Here is a 25,724-nt window from a genome sequence, read left to right on the forward strand (position 1 = left end):
GCATCAGCCTGTCTGGCTTTCTTCCTGGGACCGACCATCGGAAAGGAAGCGTTTCCTTACTGTTTATCTCCCCTTCACAATTCAGAGCAGGACGCTGCCTGGCTTGCTCTGCTGGTGTAAACTTGGCTGAAGCGTCTGCTGACCGCTGGCAGGCGGGTGCTCGCAAAGACCCTGCTTTGCACCCCTCTCCTGGGGCTCTTCCCCTCTCTGTTGAGCCTAGTGTGTTCATTTTGTTTTCTGTGTGTTTCCTTCTGGAGACGGTGAGCCTGACCTGTATCCTCATCTCTGGTTCTCCCCCGCCCACTCGGAGCAGCCTGGCAGGACGAGTGTGGGAAACCATGTTGAGTGCTGACCCAACCGTCCGTGCTGCTGTGGGCGGCGCTGCTCTCAGTAGCAGCTCTGTGTGCTGGTCCCCGGGGCCTGCATAACATGCACCACAGATGGGGAGGCCTAAACAACAGACATATCCGGTCTCACAGTTCTGGAGATAGGTGTCGCAGGGCCGGTTCCCCCTGAGGCCTCTCTCCTGGGCGTGTAGACGGCCGTCTTCTCCCCGTGTCCCCACATGGTAGTCCCTGTGTGTGTGTGCCCTGATCTCCTCCTCTTATAAGGACACCAGTCACATTGGGTTGGGGCCCACGCATATGGCCTCATTTTACCTCAGTCACCCACTTAGAGGCCCTATTTCTGCACACAGTCACATTCTGAGGTCCTCAGGGTTAGGGCTTCAACCTGTGAATTTAGGGTGGCAGAGGCAGACACAGTCCAGCCCATAACACTTTGTCATCAGACATCAAACACCACAGGGTTTTATAAAATCAGGTGGGTTTCCTTTAGGCAAACCCCACACCCTATATACTATTAACACCCCGTGGCAGGCTGAATAATGCCCTCTGCCCCTGTCTCCAAAGACGTCCATGTCCTGACCCCTGGAACCTGTGAATGTCACCTTATCTAGCAGAAGGGACTTTGCAGGTTAAGGACCTTAAGGTGAGACAACTCTGGATTGTTCTGTGGGTCCTCAGCGCAATTGCAAGGGAGGCAAGAGGGGCAGGCGGAAAAAGATGTGACAGAACCAGAGGCTGGAGTGCGGTTTGAAGGGAGAGGGAGAGCCGCAAGCCAAGACAGGCCGTGGGAGCTGGAAGAGGCAAAGGAAACAGCTCCTCCCAGAGCGTGGGGAAGGAGCCGCCCCACGATTCTGGACGTCTGACCTCCAGAAGCGCGAGAGGGTGAGTCTGTGTACCCGAAGCTAAGACACACCCTCACTGTCTTCTCCTTTGGTTTCCAGTCTTTAGGAAGGGTCCAGTGTTTTCTGAGGCTTTGCAGGAGAGGGTGGAGAATTCTCTCTCACCTGAGCCCCCAGCGACGCCTCAGCTAGTTGATCTGTTGTGGGACGGGGCTGAGCCTCTGCCCCGGCCAGCAGGGCTGCAGTCTCAAGGTGCCCGCAACCCACATCCACACTGCCTGAGCCACCTCTTCAAACACCAGGCAGATGATGTCACCCCTGCTTGAAACGCGCCAGTGGCTTCCCACCACTCTGACGGACCCTGTGCGGCTTGCTGCCACCCCGCCTCATCTCAGACCCCTGCTGCTCTGGACGTGCGATTCCTTCCCTTGTAAAGCTCCTCCTGACCCGCACGCGCCGGGCTCCTCGTCATGCAAAGTCAGCTCAAATACGACTTCCTCAAAGAAAACACTGAAGTTTGGGATTAACATATACACACCAGTATATACAAAATAGGTAAGCAACAAGGACCTACTGTACAGCACAGGGAACTGTATTCAATATCTTGTAATAACCTATAAGGGAAAAGAATCTGAAAAAGAGTAGCCATGTATGTATGTATGTATGTATGTATATATATATATATATATATATATATATATATATATATATATATATATACACACACACACATATAACTGAATCACTTTGCAGTACACCAGAAACTAACACATTTCAAATTACACTTCAATTTTTTAAAAATAAAGTTAAAAACCAAAAAACCCAAACCCGTGGCTCTCCTTGCCATCCCACAATTACCTGCATGACGCCTTTTCTTACTTTCTTCATGTGTTTTGAGCAACTCAGCTGAGGGGTCCTCTCTAAACTTCCTGTCTTGTATTTCTGTGCTTGTTGCCTGGCTCTGGGGTAAAATGTAAGCTCCTTGACAGCAGGGATTGTGTACGGTGTCTAGAATGGTATGTGGCATACAGTAGACCACAATGAATACTTACTGAATGAATGAATGAAGAATAACCCTATGTAGGGGCTTCCCTGGTGGCACAGTGGTTAAAAATCTGCCTGCCAATGCAGGGGACACAGGTTCGAGCCCTGGTCTGGGAAGATCCCACACGCTGCGGAGCAACTAAGCCCATGCGCCACAACTACTGAGACTGCGCTCTAGAGCCCATGCTCTAGAGCCCGCGAGCCACAACTACTGAGCCTGCATGCCACAACTACTGAAGCTCTAGAGACTGCACTCTAGAGCCTGTGCCCTGCAACAAGAGAAGCCACCGTGATGAGAAGCCCGCGCACTGCAACGAAGAGTAGCCCCCGCTCGCCGCAACTAGAGAAAGCCCGCGTGCAGCAACAAAGACCCAACACAGCCAAAAATAAATAATAAGTAAATAAGTTTATTTTAAAAAAAAAAGAATGACCCAATGTAAACAGAAGTCCCTCCCACCCTAACACCCTGCCAGCTTTGTGAGTTATCACTCTGAAGGTCTGGTCTTCCCCGCAAAAAGGAAGCTGGACCGGAGCAGGGATCTTGTGTCTCCTGTGTCCCTCATCTAGCGCCCCCCACCAAGAACACTGACTAGCACATCTGAGGCACTGCAATGTGTCCATCCACAGATTAATGGATCATAAAATGGGGTATATCCAGACAGTGGAATATTACACAGCCCGCAAAGGAACAAAGTTCTGATACATGATAAAATATGGATGAATCTCAAAACATTATGCTAATTAAAAGAGAAGGCAGTCACAAAAGGCTGCATAGTGTGTGATTCTTTTTATATGGTATGTCCAGGATAGGCCAATCCATGGAAACAGAAAGTAGATTAGTGGTTGTCAGGGGCTGGGAGAAGGGTAATGGGCAGTGACTGCATGTACATGGACAAGAAGGATCCTTCGGGGGTTATCATAATGTCCTAAAACACTTTGTACTAAATCCAGTTTTACTTACTAAATGTAGTGAATCCAGTTTTATTTACTAAACTTTAGTAAGTGTAACTGAATTTACTTTAAATATCATTGAATAGTACACATAAAATAAGTAAATTATATTGTATGTAAATAATAACTTAATAAAACTTTAAAAATTTACTGAGATTAGTTTTTTTTCTGCATGGATATGCCATCAATTTAATATATAATTAGGCTCCTTTGTTTCTGTTTGTATTTAAATTTAGTGTTTGTCACACTTCACTTGCTAATTTAATTATTTCCTCAGTGTCCCCCACTGGTTGCATCCCATATAGCTGTGGTACAACATCAAAACCAGGAAACTGACACTGGTCCAGAGCATGTGCTCAGCTCTCTGTCATCTTATCCCATGTGCAGATTCATGGATCCACCACTGCAATTAAGGTGCAGAACTGCTTCATCACCACAAGGACCTCCTTCATCCTGTCCATTTTAGTCACACTCACCCACACTATTCCTTGGCAACCACCAATCTGTTTTCCATCTCTATGATTTTGTTATTTCATGAATGTTATATATGTGAAATCCTATCATACAGTGTAGTCCTTTGGAGGTTGGTTTCCTCCTTCAGCATAATGCTGATGAGATTCATCCAAGTTGTTGCATGTATCACTAGTTCCTTTTTAATGCTGAGTAGAATTCATGGTGTGGACGTACCATGGTTTGTTTAACCATTTATCCATTGTAGGATTGGTTGAACATTGGTTGTTTCCAGTTTTGAGCTACTGTAAATAAAGCTACTACGAACAATAGTGTACAGGCTTTTGTGTGGACATAAGTTTCATTTCTCTGAGATAAATACCCAAGAGTGCAGTTGCTGGGTCATATAATTAAGTATATGTTTAATTTTTAGAGAAATTGCCAAGCTGTACTCCAGAGTGGCTGTACGACTGTACATTCCCATCAGCAACATAGATAAGAGATCTAGTTTCTCCACATCACTGCCAGCATTTGGTATTGCCACTATTTTATTCTGGCTGCTCTGATAGGTGTGAAGTAATATATCAAGGTGATCTTAATTTGCATTTCTGTAACGGCTAGTGATGTTGAACATCTTTCACAAGCAAGCTTATTTGCCATCCATATATCCTTTTTGGTGAAACACGTCTTCATATATTTGCTTATATTCTAATCGTATTTTTTTAAATTTTACGTTTTGAGAGTTCTTAAAATATTTTAGGTACCAGTCCTTCATGTAGTTTGTAAATATTTTCTTGCAGTCTGTGTCTTGTCTTTTCATCCTCTTAATAGAGTCTTTCTCAAAACGAAAATGTTTAATTTTGATTAAGGCCAATTTATTGATTTCTTTCTTTTGTGGATTGTGCTTTTGGTGTCATGTCTAAGAACTCTTCACCAAGCCCTCAGTCCTGAAAATTTTCTATTTTTTTTGTAAAAGTTTTATAGTTTCACACACTTTTACACTTAAGTCCATGATCATTTTGAGTTAAGTTTTGCATTTGCAGATGACATGATAAGCTATGTAGAAAATTCCAAGGAATTTACAACCAAAAATCTCCTAGAACTAATAAATGAGTTCAGCAAGGTCTCAGGATACAAGATCAACACACAGAAGTCGATCACATTTCCACATACTGACAATGAACATGTGGAAACCAAAATTTAAAACACAATATCATTTACAGTCACTCCAAAGAAAATGAAATACTTAGGTATAAACTTTAACAGAACATGTACAGGATCTGTATGCTGAAAATTACAAAATGCTGATGAAAGAAATCAAAGATCTAAATAAATGGAGAGACATATCATGTTCACGGATTGAAAGACTCAACATAGTAAAGATGCCAATTTTCCCCAAATTGATTTATAGTTTTAATGCAATTCCTATCAAAATCCCACAAAGGATATTTGTGGACACAGACAAGTTTATTCTAAAATTTATCTGGAAGGACATGGACCCCAGAATAGTTAGAACAGTCATGAAAAAGAGTGAAGTGGGAGGAATCATCTAACCCGGTATTATGGCTTGCTGTAAAGCTACCGCGGTGAAGACTGTGCTGTTGGCAGAGGGATAGGCGTGGTGATCAACGGAACGGTACAGAGAACCCAGGAACAGCCAACAAGCAGCCAACTGACTTGACAAATGTACAAAAGCAAGTTAATGGAGGAAGAATAGACTTTTCAATAAACAGTGCTGGAACAATTTGATACCAGTAGACAAAAAAGAAAGAAAAATACCTTCACCTAAACCTCATGCCCTATGCCAACAATTTTCTTTCTAAAGATTAAAAAATATATACATATATATATATACACACACACATATACAAATAAACATTGCTACGGCTCCAAGGCAGGAGTCACTTTTGCATTTGTACCTGAAAGACAAGTAAGGACTAGCGCGGTAGAAGGTTAGGGGCTCAGGGGCCAAGGCCAGGGGCCAGCGCCACCACCTCCGAGCCACACGGACCCAGCCCCCGCCCCGGGTGCTTACTAGCCACGCCCCCAACGCGGTAGGGGCGGGACCAGGACGCCCATACACTGACAGCTGGGGCGGGGCGGGGGCGGGGACCGGAGCTTAGGCACGCCACTTCCGCCGGAAGCTCAATTGCCCGGCTTCCTGTTGGAGTTGGTCCGGCGAGTCCGGGAGCTGCGTTTCTGACAAGGGAAAGAGCCCCAAACTCATTTTTTCAAATCCGCCTCGGGCCAATTGTGGGTGGGCTCGATCTCGACACTGCAGCTGGAGCAGTCCCGTCCCGAGGGCGGCTGCTGGCTAGCAGAAGAGGACCTTCTGTCTTCCGGAACGGAGGCTGCGCGCACTCGCTGTTTCCGGGGGGCCGGACTCCGTCGCTGTGCCGCGCTCCCCCTCGCGCGGGGCCACGTCTCCGCCTGAGCGGCCGGGCGGGGCGTTCGCCGTGGCTTCCTCAGCGCCGGGGTGAGGGTCGCGGGGTGGCGCCTGGGCAGGGGCTCCGGCCGGGGAGGGCGCGGGGAGCTAGGGAACCGCGGCGCGGTCGGGGTGGGGGCCGGGCGAAGGGTGGCGGGGCCGGGGCGGACGCGGAGGGCCGGCCGCGGCTCCGCCTAGAGCGACAACGCCCCGCGCTAGTCCGGCTCCTCACCGTTGGTAGCCTCCGGGCCTGGAAGCCGGCCTGTGTAGCTGTTAGGGAACTGGCTTCATAAATATACATACATTCGAGCCCTTCCGGAGCGCTGTCTACCGTGCCCGGGAGTCATCTGTTCAGAGGTGCCCACAACTGCTGTTGGTCTTGTTCTTCTGCAGAACTTCTGCCAAGATGACATGTGTGACATGGTGTCGGGTGGTTAGTGTGAAGCCTGGTTTAAAGAGCCCATATGCTCTCAGCCTCGCAGTCCACCTCGATTCCATCTCGATTCTGGGTGCTTAGAGGCGTTTCACTGGTGCAGTGATACCTTCCGGAAGCAGTGGGGTCAGGCGTGGTCACTAGCCTGCAGGTGATGCAGGTGAACAGCTCGGCCTTCATTCAGCAACTGTTTGTTGAGTGTCGGTCGTGTGAGCGGTACTGTTCATTGTAGGTGCTGGGATCCAGAGCCGAAGTCGTGTCAGGGTCCCCGCCCTCACTGAGCTCACGCTGTCGTGGAGGGATGCGGAGGATAAATGAGGTCATTGCTGAGAGAGTATTGGGCGGTGCTTGGGGTGGGTCTGTAGCAGGGCCGGTCGGCGGAGGTGACTTTTGAGCCAAGGCCTCTGTGACAAGAAACTAGCCATGCAAAACCGTAGGATAAGAGTGTTTCGGGCGGAATGAACAGCAAGTGTGATGACCCTGAGGGAGGAGTAGGTTTGGTGTTTTGAGGTAGAGAAGTATGGCAAGCATGTAATGAGAAAGGAAGAAAATGATAGGGAACAAGGATGCAGTGTAGGGAGGGGTCAGATGGTATGCAGCGTCCTAGTTCGTGGTGAGAGGCTTAGATTTGATTGTCAGTGTGATTGAAAACCACTGGGACGTTGTAAGCCATTTACAGGTGACTCGTGGCTTTTTCTTTTTTTTACATTTTAAATTGTCCCTTAAATATTGCAAATATAACTTTTTATTGGAGTGATAGCCTTCAGTTCCAGTGGACCTTGAATGGCAAGAAAAGGAAATAAAAGTCGTCTGACATTACTCAGATTCAAAAGTAACCCTTTTTTTTTTAGCCAGTTGCCTTAAGCAGCAGTATACTTTTTTAATTTAACTAAACTTACAATATTATGTTAGTTTCAGGAGTATAACATAGTAATTTGATGGGTTTTTCTTTGTTTTTGTTTTTTTGGCCACGCCGTGCAGCATGCGGGATCCTAATTCCCCAACCAGGGATCGAACCCGTGCCCCCTGCAGTGGGAGCACAGAGTCTTAATTACTGGACTGCCAGGGAAGGCCCTGATGTTTTTATAAATTAGACTCCATACAAAGTTATTATAAAATATTGGTTATATTTTTTGTGCTGTAGATTGCATCCTTGTAACTTATTTATTTTATACCTAGTAGTTTGTACCTCTTAATCCCCTTCTCCTACTTTGCCCCTCCCCCTTCCCTTCACCTCTCTGGTAACCACTAGTTTGTTCTCTGTATCTGTGAGTCTGTTTCTGTTTTGTTATATTTGTTCATTTGCTTTCTTTTTAGATTCCATAGTGATAACATACAGTATTTATCTTTCTCTGTCTGATTTATTTCACTAAGCATAATGCCTTCCAGGTCTATCCATGTTGTCGCAAGTGGCAAAATTTTGTTCCTTTTTTATGACTGAGTAATATTCTGGCGTGTGTGTGTGTGTGTGTGTGTGTGTGTGTGTGTGTGTGTACCATATCTTCTTTATCAAAGCAGTGTACTTTCTTGAATGAGAATATATTCAGTTGGCTTTTACCTATTGATTTTGACAAGCAGCAATTGAAGGGAAAATAACACTAATAATAATAGCTGCTATTTATTGAGCTCATGGGACGTGTGCAGTTAATCCTGGCACAGATTTTTTATTCTTTTTCTCATCATCTTACTGATGAGATCGCCAGCTAAGAGTGGTTAAGAAATCTGCCCATGATCTCACAGGTGAGGATCGGGGAGTTAGGACCTTCAGCCAAGATGTCTGATACCTGAGTCTGTCCTTTACATTACACTGCTGTATGGTGACATTAGGCCTTCCGGGTTTTCACTTCGGCCATGCTCTGTTGTTTTTCTTTTCTTTTCTTTCTGGCTGCCCCACGTGGCTTGCAGGATCTTAGTTCCCCGACCAGGGATCGAACCCACGCCATCGGCAGTGCATGTGCTGGTGGTCCAGAGTCCTAACCACTGGACCACCAGGGAATTCCCATGCTCTGTTGTTTCTAATTGCCGATAGGAACATCTTAAAGAAAATGGGGTAGATGGAGCTGTTAATGTGCATATACCAAACCCATGTGATCTGCTGTCTGGGGGAAGCTGGAAGTCACATAGGTGCCTGAGATGGTAGTTTCTCGATCTGAAGTCTCTTGATGTCAGACAGTGGTGGACCTAGAGTTACACGCACTTTGTGAAGTTCTAAGTGACGGTTTGCCTCATCTCTTCCCTCTGGGAAACAGCAGAATGCACGTGGTCAAAAACAGTACTGTGATTAGGCTGATCTCTGCTTTTTAATCACAAAATGGAGTGCATGTTACTCATAACAGCTTCCTTGTGACGTGCTCCCAGCTGTCTGACCCTCCTTGCCCTGTTTTTGTCAGCCGTCTGAGATAATGAGGCCCTGGACAACTGAATCATGCTAAGTAAAATTAACAGGAGGCTGAGGATACACGGAGAATGCCAGGGTATTATGGACAGAGAGAAGTGTCCCTTCACCAGAGGCTGCTTCTGGTGGTCTGTGAATTCCATCTCTTGTCTGGCTTCAGGAAGAGCTGCATGTGAACAGGAGCCACCTTCATAAGTTACCGGAACAAGTCACAGTCACAGGGTCTCGAACTCTCGGGGGCCGCACCATCCATCTCTGGAGTGGGTAGGGCTCCTTGGGAATCAGAAGGCTTCTTGTTTAGTAAGAAATCCCAATAAAGGGAAGCTAGTGAGTGGAGTGTGTGTTGGCGCTGGGCTCAGACGGCCTGATCCATTGTCTTCGGCGCCTTCCTCAGTGGACGTCAGCATCTCGGCCAGTGTTCCTCTTATCCGCACAGTGGCAGGGTCAGGTGTTGTCACCACTTGCCTCAGTGGCACGTTCTCCGTGGCTCCTTGGCTGTCCCTGTGCCCTCCCTCCTTTGGTTGGCATGTTCCGTCTTCCATAGGTAAGTCCAGTCCTGCTGGCTGTCCCGCTCTTCCTGGTCACTGTCACTGCTTATCTACCTGTGACCATTCGCGTGCAGCTCTCCCAGTTTATACCTCCCAGGGTGCTCTTTGCCCTCAGTAGAACTGCGGCACCCAACTGCATTTAGTAGAAACAGACTTACTCTGTATTTGACAAGGCGTTGTGGATGACCAAGGATGCAAATACTGTCATCGTTTTGTTTTGGAACCACTAGCTTGGTTGTTAAGGGGTGGCACTTGGTGAGGCAGAGATTTAAGTCAGTAGCCTGTGCTGAGCACCGCTCTGTGTAGGGGATGTTCCAGGGGGTAGGGGCAGACTTGGAGTGGTGATTTCTGCATCCAGGATCTTACAGCGTGATGGAAGAGATAGGCACACACACACTGCGGTGTGATATGCTTGCAGGGGGTATCATGATGGCAGAAGCGAGTGGGCCACGTGCTTTACCTGAGGCCCAGGGGGAACTTGAGAGCAGTGCCTGATGGTAGACATGGAAGGGTCCATGGGGATTTGCCTGGGGTCAAGGAGAGAAGGGCATTGGCAACAGTCACCCATGTTTTCACACATTTCTATCCGTGGTCCTCTCAAGTACAAACTCTTAGTACTAGCTCTACACTTCATAGTAGACATAGGGAATCCCCTGCTGGTCCAGCGGTTAGGACTGCGCCTTCACTGCCGAGGGCCCAGGAACTAAGATCCTGCAAGCCGAGAGGCGTGGCCACAAAAAAAAAAAGTAGACATAGCCTTTTTATATTCGTAACAGCACTGTTATTGATCCATGGTATCGCTGGCCTGTCAGACGCCAGGTTGCACAGGGGAACGTGTGGATGATTGGAGCTGCGGGCCAAACACCACTGGGTTCCTGTCGCTGGGCCTCACCACGGGGTAGACCAGGTTGTGCCAGCCACAGGGTGTGTGTTCGTGGGTGACAGGGTGACAGAGGACTGTGGAGAAGCAGGTGCACCTGCCTGTCCAGTGAGAGTCAGCTCCTGCTTAGGCTCTTCAGAAATGTCTGTATGGGATTTGTAAGCTGGGGAGGAAAGTCATGTAAATTTTTGTCCTGAAACCTGTGATAGTATCCTCATTACACTTCAGAAGTGATAACCAGTTGCCAAAGTTTTGCTACCTTAAACTCAGCCTGGCAGGATGGGCTGAAAGATAGCAGATCCTGCAAGAAATGAAGGATGCGTCGGTTACCTGCTGTGACATGCTGTCTCTGCCCCCATCCCGGGACGGCTACTTCCCTGTGTCCTTGCCCCCTGTGCTTTGCTCCAACAGTGTCCAGTTTACCATGTCCCACGCCATCACGTCTTCCACGTTGCCTTCTGGATCTGAGCCGTGGCCTGGGCAGTGACATGCCAGGTCTCCTGGGGCAGGAGCTTGCCCTTTGAGCCCTGTGAGCTCTTGGGCCTGTGTGTCCAGTACAGAAGCCACTGGCCACATGTGGCTATTTACAAACAAATTAGTTAAATTTAAATAAATACAGACTCGGCTCGTCAGTCACCCAAGGCCCACCCCCAGCTCCATGGCCACCTCTGCCGATTCTTGCGCCGATTGTGGAGCTTCTTACCCTGGCGGGACGGTCTTTAGCCGGCACCAGTGCAGGCACCCTGCAGGGATGGGCCCAGGTGGGGCTGGTTCAGCATTTTATCCTCAAAATCTAGGATGTTGTAGGTGCTCAAGGATTATTTGTTGAATGAATAAATCTATATCTGTTTATTATACAGATGCCAATTGGGAACCAAATGTTAGTCTTGGAATTGTTACTTCAAGTCTGACAAATGAAGTTTCATAATACCTTTTTTCTCTTTTTTCTCCCGTCAGGTATCATGATATTACTTGGTTTGATTTCAGGCCATTTGTGAGACTTTATGTCTTCTGAAAATGGCAGACCTAGTGCGGTCCATCCCAGGAGCTCTTGGCCGTTGCTGATGGCAGAAACCAAACTCACTCGCAGTTCACTTGCAGCCCCTGAGTGTCAGCCCAGCCCGTGTCACCCTAGCCATGGACGGTGCAGTGGCCGTACAGGAAGGCCTGTTGGAGGACAGACCCAGCAGTGGGATCTTGGCTGGCCCCGAGGCCCCCCCAGAGCCCACTGGCTCCCTGACATCACTGGACCAGCGGGATGAAGCCCAGTGTAAGTCGCCAGTTACTCTGTGTGCTGCTGACTTTCTGCCTTCAAACAGGAGAACATGGGTCAGCGTGCATTTTGGAGGAAGCCTGTGGTGTCTGAGACCGTAATGAACTTTTTAATTCATTCAGAGTGTGTTTTTAGTAATCAGATGAGGATTTTGTTTTGTTTTGTTTTTTAGTTGATGCCAACCTTGAATCAAGCACCACGCATGTTAAATAGAATGGGAACTTTGTGGAGCTTTCTGCTCCAGCAGGACAGAGCAGCATGGTTACCGTTAAGGCTTCTGTAGGTCTTCACTGACACATCATTGTGCCCTGCCTAACATTCTACCTTTTTGGTTGGTTGCCAGAATTTTACTAACTGGGATCCAGAAATGGTCCACTAGTGATCTGAGGATTATTGGATCACATTTGCACGTTAGCTAATGTGTTATTTGTGCGTCGGAAGTGCAGGGTGAATTACCCACTCCATTCCATGCCCCTTCCTGGTCGGTGTGTGCTTGAAAATCGTTAACGTGTATGTACTGATTTACTAGCAGAAACTGCATTCCTGTTCTTGTAAGACAGTGCTCAAGCCCCTAAAATGACTTTGCTGGTTACTGCTCCTTAAACGCCAGGTGAGGCCAATGTGGCTCGGCCCGAGACCAAGAGCTCTAGTGGGACGGCTCCTAGGTCTGCCACTAACAGCAAGGAGCCCTCAAGCGAGATCCTTGATTTATCTCAGTCTCACTCTCCTCTTGAGAAAACGGAAAGATGAATGGTACCTGCATCTCGGGATGGTCGTGAGGGCCCATGTGAAATGCAAGCACTTGGGAAGCACCCGGGAAGTGGTGCTGGCCGTGTGTGTGTCGTCATCGTTATTTGTTTATCCATAATTAGCCTTGTGTTTGGAAACAATCAAGTCTTACTATTTATTGGGGCTTCTTACTTTTAGGTTTTTTTTAAAGTGCAATATCATGCTCAAAAAATGACTTTGTTATGTAAACAGGAAGGTTTAGAGACTCTCCTAGATCCGTAAGTAGGCCTGTCAGAAAGCAGAACTGACCCGATTAACTTGGATCTGAGATGCAGGACCCCAGCAGGAGACTGAAGGGCTGTTTGTATAAAACAACAGATGGTTGTGTCAGGGTGGTGGTGGGTCTCCCCGCTCTGCTTTGTGTCTGGGGTGCCCCGTTTATATTCTGGTTTTCCTTTCAGAGAGGCGTGACAGTAAGTAGCTGTGTTAGCAGAAAAACCCATTTTAAACTTGCTTGGGCACAGAGGGAACTTCCTGGACGCATACTGGGTGCGCCATGAGAGCCAAGTGATGCTGCCCCTGTGCGAGGCCGGGGCATTGCAGTGCTGGGGCCCTGGCGCCTGCCTGGAAGCCCCTCCACACGTCTCCCTGGCTCTTTGGCTGCCAACTGGCCGGTCTGTCACGGGGAGAGTGCTTTCTTTCTAGTTTCCTTTTGGCACAGAAATAGGTTTCAGTTAGAGCATAAATGAGTCTACTCGTAACAGTGTAAGTGGAGGGGAGAGGGCTTGGTAGCCGTGTGTAGCCACCACTGGTCAGCTCGGCTTTGCATCCATCACGTGTTTGTCAGCCATAAGCACAGACTCTGGGTTCTGTGCTCAGCTTTGCCATAATCGTTCTCAGCAGCTATTCTGACTCTGCCTTTGATTTCTCGTTTGGAATCAACCCGTTGAAAACGTGAGGCTGTGACACGGGTTAGCACTGCTGTTAACAACGCCTGTTAGAAACATCGTCAACTATATTTTAAGCATGTGTAGGGTTCTTTTGCTATTTTTTAAAGAACAGACTTTCGTAAGATTTCTCATTGGTCTTGTTTAAATGAAAAGGAAACATTACTACTTAAATTCCACAGCCGTAGCGCGAAGGGTGAGGAGGGCGTCCTGCAGGTGAGCGTGTCAGGCTCTGCGAGGTCGAGTGACTTGTCCCACCTCACCGCCCACAGGAGGGGACGATCCTGCTGTCCTCTCAGAGTGGACAGATCCATGGCGTGTGGAGATCGCTCACGTATCTAGATCCCTTCTTGTCCTGCTTGAGTTGTTAAAACCGTGATGGCCCAGCACACCCTCTTTTCCAGGTGCCGGTGTCGAGGTAAACAGAGCTTCAGATGAAGGAGGAAGCCAAGGGGACACCTGTCCGAATGGGCCGGCGCCACAGTTCCCAGACCCTCCGCTGTCAGTGGGTCCTGAAGCCTCTCCAGGTGTGGCTGATTTCCATGACAACCTAAGGAAGTCTCAGGGGACTAGTGCTGAGGGCAGTGTTAGAAAAGAAGCTTTGCAGTCCCTCAGGCTCAGTCTTCCTATGCAAGAAACGCAACTGTGTAAGCATCTTCCCACTGGGCTCTTCCCCCCCTCCCCCCACCCCGGGGCCCTTGTCACCCACCACCCTTCAGAGGCACAAGCCCTGCACCCCCCTGCCATTTGCTGTTTTATCACTGTGGTGGGTCGTACATTTAACAATTAGCTCCATTTCAGAGAGAAGATACACTTCATCATGGTCTGATGGTGACTTGGGCTTGAGGCCCAAGTTTAAAGGGCCTGTGCGTGAGTGCCTTTTGTCACCCTGGGTGGTGAGCAAGCAGCCAGTGGGGTTTTGATCTTGACAGTTACACTTTGAAGGCTTTCTTTTATGAGTTACTTTAATCAGTGTTTATTTTGTGCAATCCCTGGGGATTCAGGGGTGAACAAGTTGCAAACTGGCAGCCTCTGAGCCCTAGAAACCTCCAGGCCTTTTTCTAACATGTAGGTTTTCATACACAGACTTGTGTGATTTTACTTAACGGGATCATTTCACACGTGCTGTTTTTAAGCCTCGTCCTCCCTTCAGTACCTCCTCCCCTGCCCTCCCCTCCCCTCCAGGTCAGCCACATTCTCACATAGTCCTTTACAGGCCTCTGAAAACAGCCAGGTTTGGGGGTCATTGTGTTTTAAAATGGGGTTATTATGTCCCTCACGTTATTGTGTGCTTTCCTCACCTAGCTTTATCACGTGGAGATTGCCCCACTTCAGCTGATCAGCTGATGCAACTCCATATCTCTTCTCTTAAGGCTGGTAGGAGCCACGTGACCAGTACTGCAGTGAGCATCTCCCCATGCATGTTTGCAGCATTGGTGCTTTCGTTTCTATGGGCTCCACCCTAGAAGCAGAATTCCTGGTCAGAAGCAACAGCTGTGTTTATCTCCATCATGTGTGGTCACATTGCCAGGGTGCTGACGCCCTGTGAGAGGACACAGAGGCTGTTTCCTCTGAGTCTTTACCAGTCTGACGGGTGTGCTGTGGTGCTGCCTTGATAGTTTCATTTGCAGCTCCCATTTCCCTGGTTACTAGAGGGTTCTTCCCAGGCATTATTTTGTTAGGGCCACGGCGTACTTTAAACACCTCTGTAAACTAACTGTTAGCGCGTCAGCCAAGATGTCGTGTAAGATCCTGGGTCCTGACCTGAGGGGTAGGTTAGCTCTGGCCCGAGGTGCCCGCCCGGCTCGCCTGCCCCCAGCCCAGCCCCGAGGTCATGTCTGTGGTGCTGCGCTCGCTGATTGGGGTTCCCTGCCTGAGGCCACAGCTCCTGGGTCTCTGCTGTCTGGACCACTCAGCGTTGTGAAAAGTATGAGAGACCTCTTGAGTGATGAGTGCACAGTTAGTGACAGCACTGCTGAATTCCTAGTGAAATTCAGCAGCAGCTACTTACCTCCTAGAGTCCACATTTGGAGATGCTTCCGCCCATGAAGGGGCTCAGTTACGGCATTTCCCTGCTCCCGTCAGCCTGCTGTCCGAGCCCCTGGGGAGGCCTGGGGCTCTCCTCCCTTTCACTCGCTGTGCAGCCCTTTTCTTACCCAAAGTGAAAGGTTTGGATTTTAGATATTTAAAATTTTGTTATTAGCCAGAAAGTTGTCAGAGTAGTTCCCCTCCTGTCCTTGAGCAGAGACCCTGGACTGGAGCCGCTTCAGGCAGGAAACTGAGGTGAGCAGCCCAGACATAACTGCATGATGAAGGCGAGTTCAGCGGCCGTCGTCCCATCAGGATTGCTTCTCACATTCATCTGTAACGTCAGGGAGCGGACTTAGAGCTTGGTGAGAACCTCATAACACTCACACTGGCACCAATTTCAAGTTCAGTTCTTTTGTTACTAAAAGGCACAGGTTGCCCGTGTCCTGTTTTACCAGCCCGGTGCCCATGGGGGGCGATGCACTCGTGGCATGAGCACGACCCCTGTGCTTGGCCAGTGTGTCTGCCACCAGGTGGGTCCTCTCTGTGGTCAGTGTCCAAGGCTCGCAGTTTTCTCTCCATCTGCAAACACTTCTTTCAAACTAGACAGCCGTGTGTCGTTCAAAGCTAAATCGTATCGGTAATAAAACACAAAACAGCCAAGCTGCTGTTCTGATTGGTCCTCTGTGCCCTGGTGCGTTGTGAGTTTCTAAATGGCCATTTCCCCACCTCAGGCTCAACAGAGGCTTCAGTGCCCCTGGAGAAGGAGGAGGAGGTCCGACTTCAGGCTCAGAAACGGCTGGAAGAGCAGCTCAAACAGTACAGGGTGAAGCGCCATCAGGAAAGAGTGAGTCTCCCTCTCTTGAATGAGCCAGTGGAAAACTTCACGTGTGAAAAACAGCAATTGGTCAGACATAATTCTAGGATCTGCTGTTTATTTCTCTCTGAGGGGGTGGGCTTCTGTGCTTCTCTGCAAAGATCATTTTTGTCGTGTAGTTCCCACCCTTTGGGGAGATTGCGCAGGCTCTGGTTCCCACCCCGTCTGGTCCTTCTTCCCTCTAAGGCTGCCTTTAGAAAAGCAGGGGCAACAAATACTTGGGCAGAACTGCTGTCTGTGCTTGAGCGGCCAGTCCTGGGTTTGGCTTGTTTACTGTATAAGTGGCACAGTTTCTACTGAACTTTGCTGTACAGTGTTAGAATATGTGCCACGTCCCACACATATGATAAGTATGTCCATATGCTTTGCTAAAATCAGTTTTGTTCAGGTATGAAACTCTCGTTAGGATACCAATGAAAGCAGTCTTTTTAATCACATCGAGTGACTCTAAGAAAGGGGGGTATGAAGGTTCATTTCACTCTTCATCCAAGTTTTCTGTGGACTTGGAAAATTTCAAATTAAAGGAATTTAAAACTAAACACACTTCTAAAAAACGCTTTTGGGGATTGATTTAGTAGTGACAGGTCCTCATCAGGGTTGGCCATTTGTTTTCCCAAGAGAGAACCTTGGCTTTTCGAGCGTCAGGGCTCTGAAGCCAATGTAAACGGACTGGAAGGGACAGCACCAGGCTCTGAACTGACAGAGGCTCCCACCCGGCCAGGGGCTTCTAGGGGTCTGTCCAGATGGCCTGCCAGAAAACATTACAGTGAGAGTCAATGGTAATTATGTGTGCTAGGCACTGTGTTAAATTCCCCACGGACTTTATAGCGAGGCTCGGACCGGTAAGGAACTTGCGGTAAAGTAGCAGAGCCAAGATACAGACCAGACAGTGTCTGTGTGCCGAGCTTGTCCACAGCTTGCCTCCCAGGGGTTTGCGCCGCAAGTCCAGGCTCTGCCTGGGTCATCCAGCGTTAGGCAGTTAACGTGTCAGGAGTTCAGTGTGAAGTTTCACATCATTTCCCATCTTTAAAAATTGTATGTATGCGTATATGTGTATAAAGCCTTAGCCTCAGTAAGATAACTTCTGTCCGGCTGCTGGACTCATCACACACTGGTCTGAGCAACCTGACAGGCCCGCTTGCTCGGTCACCCCCCCTTCCCCGCCCCACGCCGCACTAAGGAAGGCAGGCAGCAAGATGCCGGCTGCTTTGGCCCCCACCTGTCCCCTGCTCTGGAGACCCTCGGGGCAGGGCCGGCTGAGGAGAGTGCAGCCTGGCAGGTGCCGTCCTCACGCAGATCGGCATCTGGGTGGGTCCTCCCCATGACCCAGGGGAGCCCAGAGCTGAAGTGACCACCAGTGCCCCCGGCTGAGCTGGGGTTTGAACCTGCCTATCTGAGCGCAGAGCTCAGATGCGACAGCATGGCCTGTCGGTTCATGGAGTAGCATAAACCGAGTGAGGTTTTCTTTAAGAGTACAGGTTAGTTCAAAATGGGAGAATCTGTTGATAGAACTCACCATAATGGTCGTTCCATGTGGCAAGACTTAATGACCATCTCAGTAGGTGCTGAAAAGGTATTTGATAAAACTCAGAATTCTCGATTCAAAAAATACAAAACAGGCAAGCCAAAACAAACGAGGAGTAGGAAGATACTTATTTAGGAATGTAGTTCAAACCTCCTATTTAAATGGTAGAGATGATGGATGAAAGTCCTCCCCTGTTTGAGAGCATCTCCATGCGTGTGCCTTCACGTAGAGGTGGTGGTAATTTCTATGCAGGGGAGCACCCTCTCTGCGCTGCTCCTCACATGGCCTTTCTCACTCCCCGTGCTTAGCTCCTTCTCCATCAGCACCGTGGAGGCCCTCCTCATCCTTTGTGACCGTGTGTATGTACCAGCATTGCATTAACCAACTCATAGTGATTGACATTTAGGTGGTTTCTAATTTTTTGAAATTGCAAACAATGCTGCAGGGTATGTTTTGTGTCTTGGTATACTTTTGTGGGTAAATCCTTAACTGTCAAATTATTGGGTAAAAGGTTTTATGTTAGTTGATATGTATTGCCCTCCACGTAGGATGGACTGGTTTACATTCCAGTTAGCAGTCTGTAAGAACCTTGGCAGCATAGAAATAATGAAAATTGAATCTTTGTCCTCTGATAGGTGAAAAAAAACAAACAGTACTTCCTAACAGTAAGCGCCTCTTTGTGTGTTGGCTGTTTGGGTGTCTTTGTTAGTCTTTGTCCATTTTTCTGTTGGTTGTCTTTTTGCTGTGTTGGTACTGTATATGAGGAAGTTATCCCCTTCTAGTATTTTTGCAAATAACTTTTTCTTAGTTTGCCGTGACTTCTTTTCTGGCATACTTTTTGCTGCACATCAGTTTTTTTGTTTGTTTGTTTTTGGCTGTGTTGCGCAGCTTGCAGGATCTTAGTTCCCTGACCAGGGATCGAATCCGTGCCCACTGCAGTGGAAGCACAGTCTTTTTTTAATTCAATTTAAAAAATATTTATTTATTTGGCTGTGCCAGGTCTTAGTTGCGGCACATGGGGTCTTCATTGCTGAGTGCAGGCTCTTCGTTGTGGCATGCAGGATCTTTAGTTGCCGAACGCGGGCTCCTTAGTTGTGGCATGTGGGCTCTGAGTTGCAGCATGCAGGACCTAGTTCCCTGACCAGGGATCGAACCCAGGCCCCCTGCATTGTGAGTGCGGAGTCTTAACCACTGGACCCCCAGGGAAGTCCCGGAAGCGCAGTTTTAACCACTGGACCGCCAGGGAATTCCCTGCACATCAGATTTGAATGTTTACAGTCAGAACTTTCAGTTTTTGCTGTTACTTCTTTTGGGGCTCATGTCATATTTGAGAGGATCTCCCCGTTTGAAGGATATAAGTAAATTCACCTCTGTTTTCTTCTTATGCTAAAAGTAAGAGATAGTATAAAAAGTATTAAAAAGTTGTGTTTTTTTCTGTGTAAATCTAATCCACTTGGAATGTTTTGGATGGAGGCGAGAGGTGGGAGTGAGCCTCTTTGTGGACAGCTGGCCAGTTTTCTCAAATTGCTTATTTTGTAGTCTGTCTTTTCCCCACTGGTTGGAATGCTACCTTATTGTGGTGCTTCTTAAATATCTATAGACCCCACCTATGCTTGGACCAGTTCCTGGGCTGTGTTCTGTGTCATCAGCCCACCTGCTGCTTTTCTCATTCTCAGTGGATCTAATTATGGCAGCTTTATAGTGTGTGTGACCATCTGGGAGGCCCCTAACTCTTCCTTGCTACTCGGGCTCACGTATCCTTCCTCTCGCATCCCAGCTTCATTCCGAGATGCTCCTCGCCCACCTTGTCCCTTGCCACTTTGGGATTTTGCACTAACTTTGTAGAATAACATAGAATATTAATCTGTAAGAGAAAGTCATGTTGATTCAGTGCCAAGGAATGGTGTCTTCCCTCATCTCCAGCCTCATTCAAGGCCACTTGGGAAGTTCTAGCTAACATGATGATATGAGAAAAAGAAGTAAGAGATACAAATATTGAAAAAATAGGAGAAATGTTGTTGTTTGCAGGTGTTGGTTACACCTTGGAAAAATGCTGGAGAATCAACTGAAAAATTGCTATCATTATAAATTTATAAAAATATAAAATTATTAAAATAATTGGGGTTTAGAAATTGTCAGTTTCAAATACAAATATGAAAACTCAAGTTATCCTAGTATCACCAGTTATGAAATTAGTGGGAAAAGATAATATTTACAATATCAACAAAATAATAAAATATCTAAGTATTAAATTTAAATGACAACAAAAATGGTTTAGACTCTAGATAAACACTACATAACTTTCTCTGTCGAGGGTCAAGCAACAGATGTGAATAAATGGGGGGAAGTGGCTCATTATCCCCTCAGTAACTTTAAATTTAAGGTAGTTCTAATTCAACAGGACTTTTTTCTTAACTTGAAGGAAAATTTCAAGGTTTATGTAAAAGAATTATCATGGGAGAATAGCCAGGAATATTGTGTGAAGCAGGTGTGAGGAGGAAGGACGTGCTCTGGTGGGTGTTTGGAAGCGCCGTCGGGTCAGAGTCAGGCGTGCGCTTGGCCCTCACCCGGGGCCCCGTGGAGGCAGCGAGTCCCAGAGCCCGGGAGGCCTGTGCCGCGGCCGCGCGGCGGGGAGCCCTCGCTGTGTGATCGGCGTGGCCGCGCGGCGGGGAGCCCTTGCTGTGTGATGGGCGCGGCCTCTGGACGGCGATTTAAACATAATGTTTGTACTTTCTTTTCCTTCTCAGTCAAGTCAACCTGTAACTAAAACGAGACTTTTTAGCACACTTGATCCTGAACTCATGTTGAACCCAGAAACCTTACCGAGGGCCAGTGCCGTGGCTATGACCAAAGAATATTCCTTCCTGCGCACCAGCGTCCCTCGGGGGCCGAAGGTGGGCAGCTTAGGGCTCCTGGCACATCCTAAGGAGAAAAAAAGTTTCAAATCAAGCAAAATTCGGTCTCTGGCTGATTACAGAACTGAAGATTCCGACGCTCGGAATTCTGGTGGAAATGTTCCGGCTCCGGACTCTGCCAGAGCCTCCCTGGAGCGGAACCGAGGCAGCGGGACGTCAGTGGTGTCCGAGCTCAGCCTGCGTCCCGAGGCCGACGCCCGCCTGGAGGATGCGTCCCCGACGGGGGACAGTGTGTCTGAGGCTGACGGGACCGAGAGTGACAGCTCCTCCTATAGCAGCGTCTCTGCCCGAGGGACGGCTGGCCTTGCGGTGGACACAGGGGGTGTGCGACAGGCCCCCTCTGGGGTCAGCAGCCGGGAGATCGCCGCTGGTGCCCTGGGCCAGCTCCCCTCCATCTCGGATGTCCTCCAGGCCGCAGCCGCCGAGCACCAAGAGCAGAGGCAGAAGGTCAACGGGGAGACGCGGCGCCGGGCCGACAGCATCTGCAGCAGGTGGGTGACGCCGGGCCCACGGGGCACTGCCTTCCTCTCTGAGTCCCCCCCTTGCTCTTTAATGCTTCATTTATATGCGCTCTGTCTCTTTGTAAGAAGTGGAATTGGGTCGGATGAGTAATCACCTGCAGTGTTAAGATATCCTCCTGCCTTCCAGGATCTGTGTAGACCTGTCTCTAAAACTGCACAGATGTGACGGGGGCTCACGTCTCCATGAGGACGTTGTGGCCATGTGGTGGCTGAAAAGGCCATGCTGTGGGCGGGAGTGTGTGTCGGTAGCATGCCTAAGAGCTTTGGCTCGCTACCTAAATCTCTTTTACTTGCTTTTTTAAACACTGGGGGAGAGGAGCAGACGGGTGTGGAATTTGGGGAGTGTGGACGGTGTCAAGGAAAGACAGTGATCGGTCATCTTCCCGCCGCCTGACCCTCTGTGCCTTTATCCTCCAGCGTGTCCATGGAAAGCTCTGTTGCTGAAACTCATGATGAAATGTTGCAGGTTCTTAAAGAAAAAATGAGACTCGAAGGACAGCTGGAAGCTTTATCATTAGAGGCTAGTCAGGTAATGCAGATTTGATGGATGTATCCATGTGCCATGTCTTTGAGAAGAATGTGCAGTTCCTGTTCGTGTGTACAAAGTTTTACACGTGTCTTTAGGAATAAGCTTTAGCAGCAGCAGCAGCAGCAGCGCAGCAGCCTCGTGTTCTGTAGCTGTACGTTTTTGTCCGCTTGATTTGTCAGCCACAGAAAGAGGTGTGCTGGTTTTCCCGCTCTGTGTGGTTTCTCCCTGTATCTCCATCAGGATCTGCCTGGGAGGCTTCCTAGCTCTGCTGTCAGAGACCTAACAGTCCATGACAATTAAATCTTTGGGGTGGATTTCACCTTGGTGAAATTGTCATCTTTGCCCCTTTAGTACTTCTTTGCTTTTTCTGATACGAATCTTGCTTTGTCTGGTTAGCATATGCCTAAAGAATCATTTTCCATCCCTTAATTTTCAGCTTTCCGATCAACAATTAGAGTAACTCAGTTCAGCTGCCTTTGATCCTCTGCACTTGGCACAGAGGCGGGGGGAGCACAAGGCACTGGGGGAGGTGACGTCGAGGCAGGGGACTGTCCCTTCCCCTCAGGAGCCTGCGCTGTGCGGGCGGGGGAGCCGTGCACACGAGACTGCTTGCTCTACTGAATGTGCTTCTCACGTCTGATGACTTTTTTGTTCACACGGTCCTGGGACACAGACTCTGTACATAAAACTCTAAACTGAAGTGGTGATTACCGCGGTGTCGGGGTTAATTTCAGTTGCACACGATTTTCACTTTGTCCTCCTGTAGAACGTGACCTCAGCAAGTGCGTGTCCACCTCCCCTGAGTTTGATGCCCTGAACAATCGAAGCACCTTAGCTGGCTTTTACTTTACCTCCTTATCCTCCTGGGATTTGATTTGCTCTTCGGTTGTGTCCAAGCCAAGATCTTTGTGGATTGTTATGGGTGCAAAACTTTTTGGCATTTCTGTGATTATGCTGATTATACTTATTACAAAATCTTATTGCGTTTGCTCAGTTAACTCATTTTTTTGGGGTATTCTTCCGTTTGTTGAATTTATTGTTTGTCTTCACGACATTGGTCTTCAGCTATTGTGTGTTAACGTGCAGCTGTCTGCTCTTCTTTGCATTTTGAAATGGCTGTACACACACACCCTGATAGGCTGACTTCAGGGTGGGTGGGAGATGCTGATGGGTGGGTAGGGGTCGTGCCCTTTGCTCAGTGTCTGTTTTCAGCTGCCCCTGGGGCCTAGGGCTTCTCGAGGCCCCACCTGTCCTCTCCCTGCTGGGTGCTGTGGACAGTGGTCCCCGCGGCCCTGCCACGTAGCACAGACTGTGCCTCAGGCTGCTCCGTGCCCGGCGGCCCTGGCTGCAGCCCCTCCAAGCCTCTCCTGTGTAATGGCACCCTTTCCCCGCAGACGTGTTCTGTGGATTTTGTTTTCCCCAGATTTGAATCTGGCTGCTCTTCATCTTTTAGAGATCCCTCAGCACTCCGGGTATTCTCGCACTGTGTGTTTGTGCATGCTTGTGCGCTTTTTTGGTTTTTGGACAAATATGTTTTCCAGCGTCCTTGTGGGTGTGTGGGTGCTTGCAGAGCTTTTCCCACGTGCTGCGCTGCTCAGGTGCCACCGTGCAGAAAACAGGCAGACTCTGTATTCACCCCTCCTACCTCTTGCGCCTGTTGGGAGAAACCCCTTCTTTTTGGATAACTGTCATGCTCGAGGTGACTGAATGTTTTGGAAAACGTGGTGCTTTCCTGTAAAGTCCACTTGTTGGACACGTTGCTCTCTCTCATTGGCCGTGAGCCCTCGTAATACGCAGGGTGGAAGCGACTTATTTTCCTGAACGTCAGCGTGGCTGTGTGTGGGTCTTTCCAGGCACTTAAAGAAAAGGCCGAGCTGCAAGCGCAGCTGGCCGCCCTGCACACGAGGCTGCGGGCACAGCTGGAGCACAGCCACAGCAGCCAGCAGAGGCAGGACTCGCTCAGTTCGGAGGTGGACACCTTAAAGCAGTCTTGCTGGGACCTCGAGCAGGCAATGAGCGCTCTGCAGAACATTCTGGAAGCCAAGAATGCTAGCCTGGCCTCCTCCAACAGTGACCTGCGGTTGGCAGAGGGGCAGTACCAGAGACTCATGGCCAAAGTGGAGGAGATGCAGAGGAGCATCCTCAGCAAGGACAACACAGGTGAGCATCCCGCGTCTGCGTGTCTGTCCCTTAGTCGCGTGCAGGCGCCTGGGGCTGTGCCCCTGGTAGGGGTTGTCCCGTCTGCTCTGAGGACTGACTTTTGTCACGTCAGTGCGCTGGGCGTTATCCTCCCTTCTGATTGATACATGAAGTGTCCACTTGCCTAAAGTAGTGTTGTTTTTGGTTCAGCTTGAGGAATTCTGCACGTTTTTGCATGCGCATCAGGGGGGCGGCTTAGGTCTTAGAAATGGACTTTGAACCCCTGACTGTCAGAAGTAATCGTTTCCACTCTTCTGCCTTCTCAGTCCATTGTTGTTTGGGGGCTAGATCTGCCTGCTTATTCCAGAATTGCAGGTGCCATTTAAAATATTTAAAAGCAACACTTAGACTGTTGAGTAGTAGATCTTTATTTTCCCTTCCATAAGTTCAGGTTTTGGGTCTAGCTGGATCCCCGTGGGAACCCCCTCTGGAACGATAGACAGATGGAACAGTGGAGTCGGGGAACCTTGCTGGTGGGCCCGGCGTGGCGGACCCGTGTGTCCTTCCCTCGTGCTTTCTGCTCATCCTGGGGGCGCGTACTCCATTCCCAGAGCCCACGCTCCACACACGGCCGGCGCCAAGAGGTGTGGTCTGTGGGCTCACGACATCTCACTGTGCTGACGGGACGGGGGGGAGTGGGGGTGGGAGAACGGTGCTCGGAGCCCAGGGCGCGTCAGCCCAGACCCTGGTCCTGCGACGTTCCCGTCCCCGAGGTCTGGGCGTCCGAGCGACGTGAGCGGGGCGCGGCGGGGCTGCTGTGAAGGACCACGTCTGCCGACGTGGAGTCTTGGCCGTAAGGCTTGTGAGACGAGGTTTCAGATCTGATGAAATAAAGGAAAAGTGACAAACCGCTGTGGCAAAAACTTTATCCGGATCCTGGGGTGGGGAAAGCACCAGCTGAGAAATGAACAGCCGACTGACTTTAGTCTCTGAGCATTTTATGGTACCCAGTCCCGTAAGGAAATTATAAAATCCAAGAAGCTCTGTATTGCTCTGGGTTGCAAGGCCTGGCCAGACCAGAGCTCGGCAGGCAGCAGTCTGACCCGCACCCAGCACAGTGCCAGCCTCCCCACGCCTTGCTGTCGGTGTGTCTGCTGGCTGGGGGATTTGGGGGTGTGGGGGAGATGCTCCTGTTGCCATCCTAAAGCCCCACTGCTCTGAACTCTGAGGCACATCTGTCCCCAAGGATTTCCCATCAGGGGTCATGGATCCTATCGTGTTTTTTGGTTCTGTTTTAAATTTTTGGAAACTATCATTAGAATCACACGTGTTTTCTTAAATACTTGGTGTAATTTATTTTTTTATTTTTTTTTATTATTTTTTTTTTTTTTGCGGTATGGGGGCCTCTCACTGTTGTGGCCTCTCCCGTTGCGGAGCACAGGCTCTGGACGCACAGGCTCAGCGGCCATGGCTCACGGGCCCAGCCGCTTCATGGCATGTGGGATCTTCCCAGACCGGGGCACGAACCCGTGTCCCCTGCATCGGCAGGCGGACTCTCAACCACTGCGCCATCAGGGAAGCCCCTGGTGTAATTTATTGCTAAAATAATTGCCTGGTTTTGTTTGTACTGTGGTTGGGTTTCTGCTGATTTCCTGTCTGATCCCCTTCCCGCCCTGCCCTCCACAGTGACCGTATCAGCAGACCAGCAGGGTTCCGTGTGTGTACCATTCCTGAGCTCCCATGGCAACGCTGTGGACACACAGTCGACCTCATTGTTTGCAGATTGGCTCATTGTGAACTCTCCGACTCACTAAATGTATTTGTACCCCCGTCAGTACTCACGGCTCTTTCCGGTCATTGCAGATAGGTGCAGAGCAGAGGAGGGTTGCGGCCACCTGATGTGCAAAAAGGCTCAGCCTTCTTGGTCCA

The 25,724-nt window shown here is 49.1% G+C and overlaps 1 protein-coding gene across 1 annotated transcript in view; it reads left to right on the forward strand.

Moving 5' to 3' along the window:
- Nucleotides 1-11,449: 11,449 nt before the first annotated feature.
- Nucleotides 11,450-25,724, forward strand: part of GOLGA3 (golgin A3) — a gene marked incomplete at both ends in the record, with an annotated part of 34,784 nt that continues 20,509 nt past the window's right edge. Inside the window, 6 exons of the mRNA XM_079716971.1 lie at nucleotides 11,450-11,582; nucleotides 13,666-13,908; nucleotides 16,024-16,136; nucleotides 20,439-21,097; nucleotides 21,545-21,656; nucleotides 23,510-23,816. Of these exons, the coding sequence (XP_079573097.1) occupies nucleotides 11,450-11,582; nucleotides 13,666-13,908; nucleotides 16,024-16,136; nucleotides 20,439-21,097; nucleotides 21,545-21,656; nucleotides 23,510-23,816 (1,567 nt within the window). The remainder of the gene's footprint in view (nucleotides 11,583-13,665; nucleotides 13,909-16,023; nucleotides 16,137-20,438; nucleotides 21,098-21,544; nucleotides 21,657-23,509; nucleotides 23,817-25,724) is intronic.

The sequence above is a fragment of the Hyperoodon ampullatus genome (genome assembly GCF_949752795.1).
Source record: "Hyperoodon ampullatus genome assembly, chromosome: 13".
Taxonomy (NCBI): Eukaryota; Metazoa; Chordata; class Mammalia; order Artiodactyla; family Ziphiidae; genus Hyperoodon; species Hyperoodon ampullatus.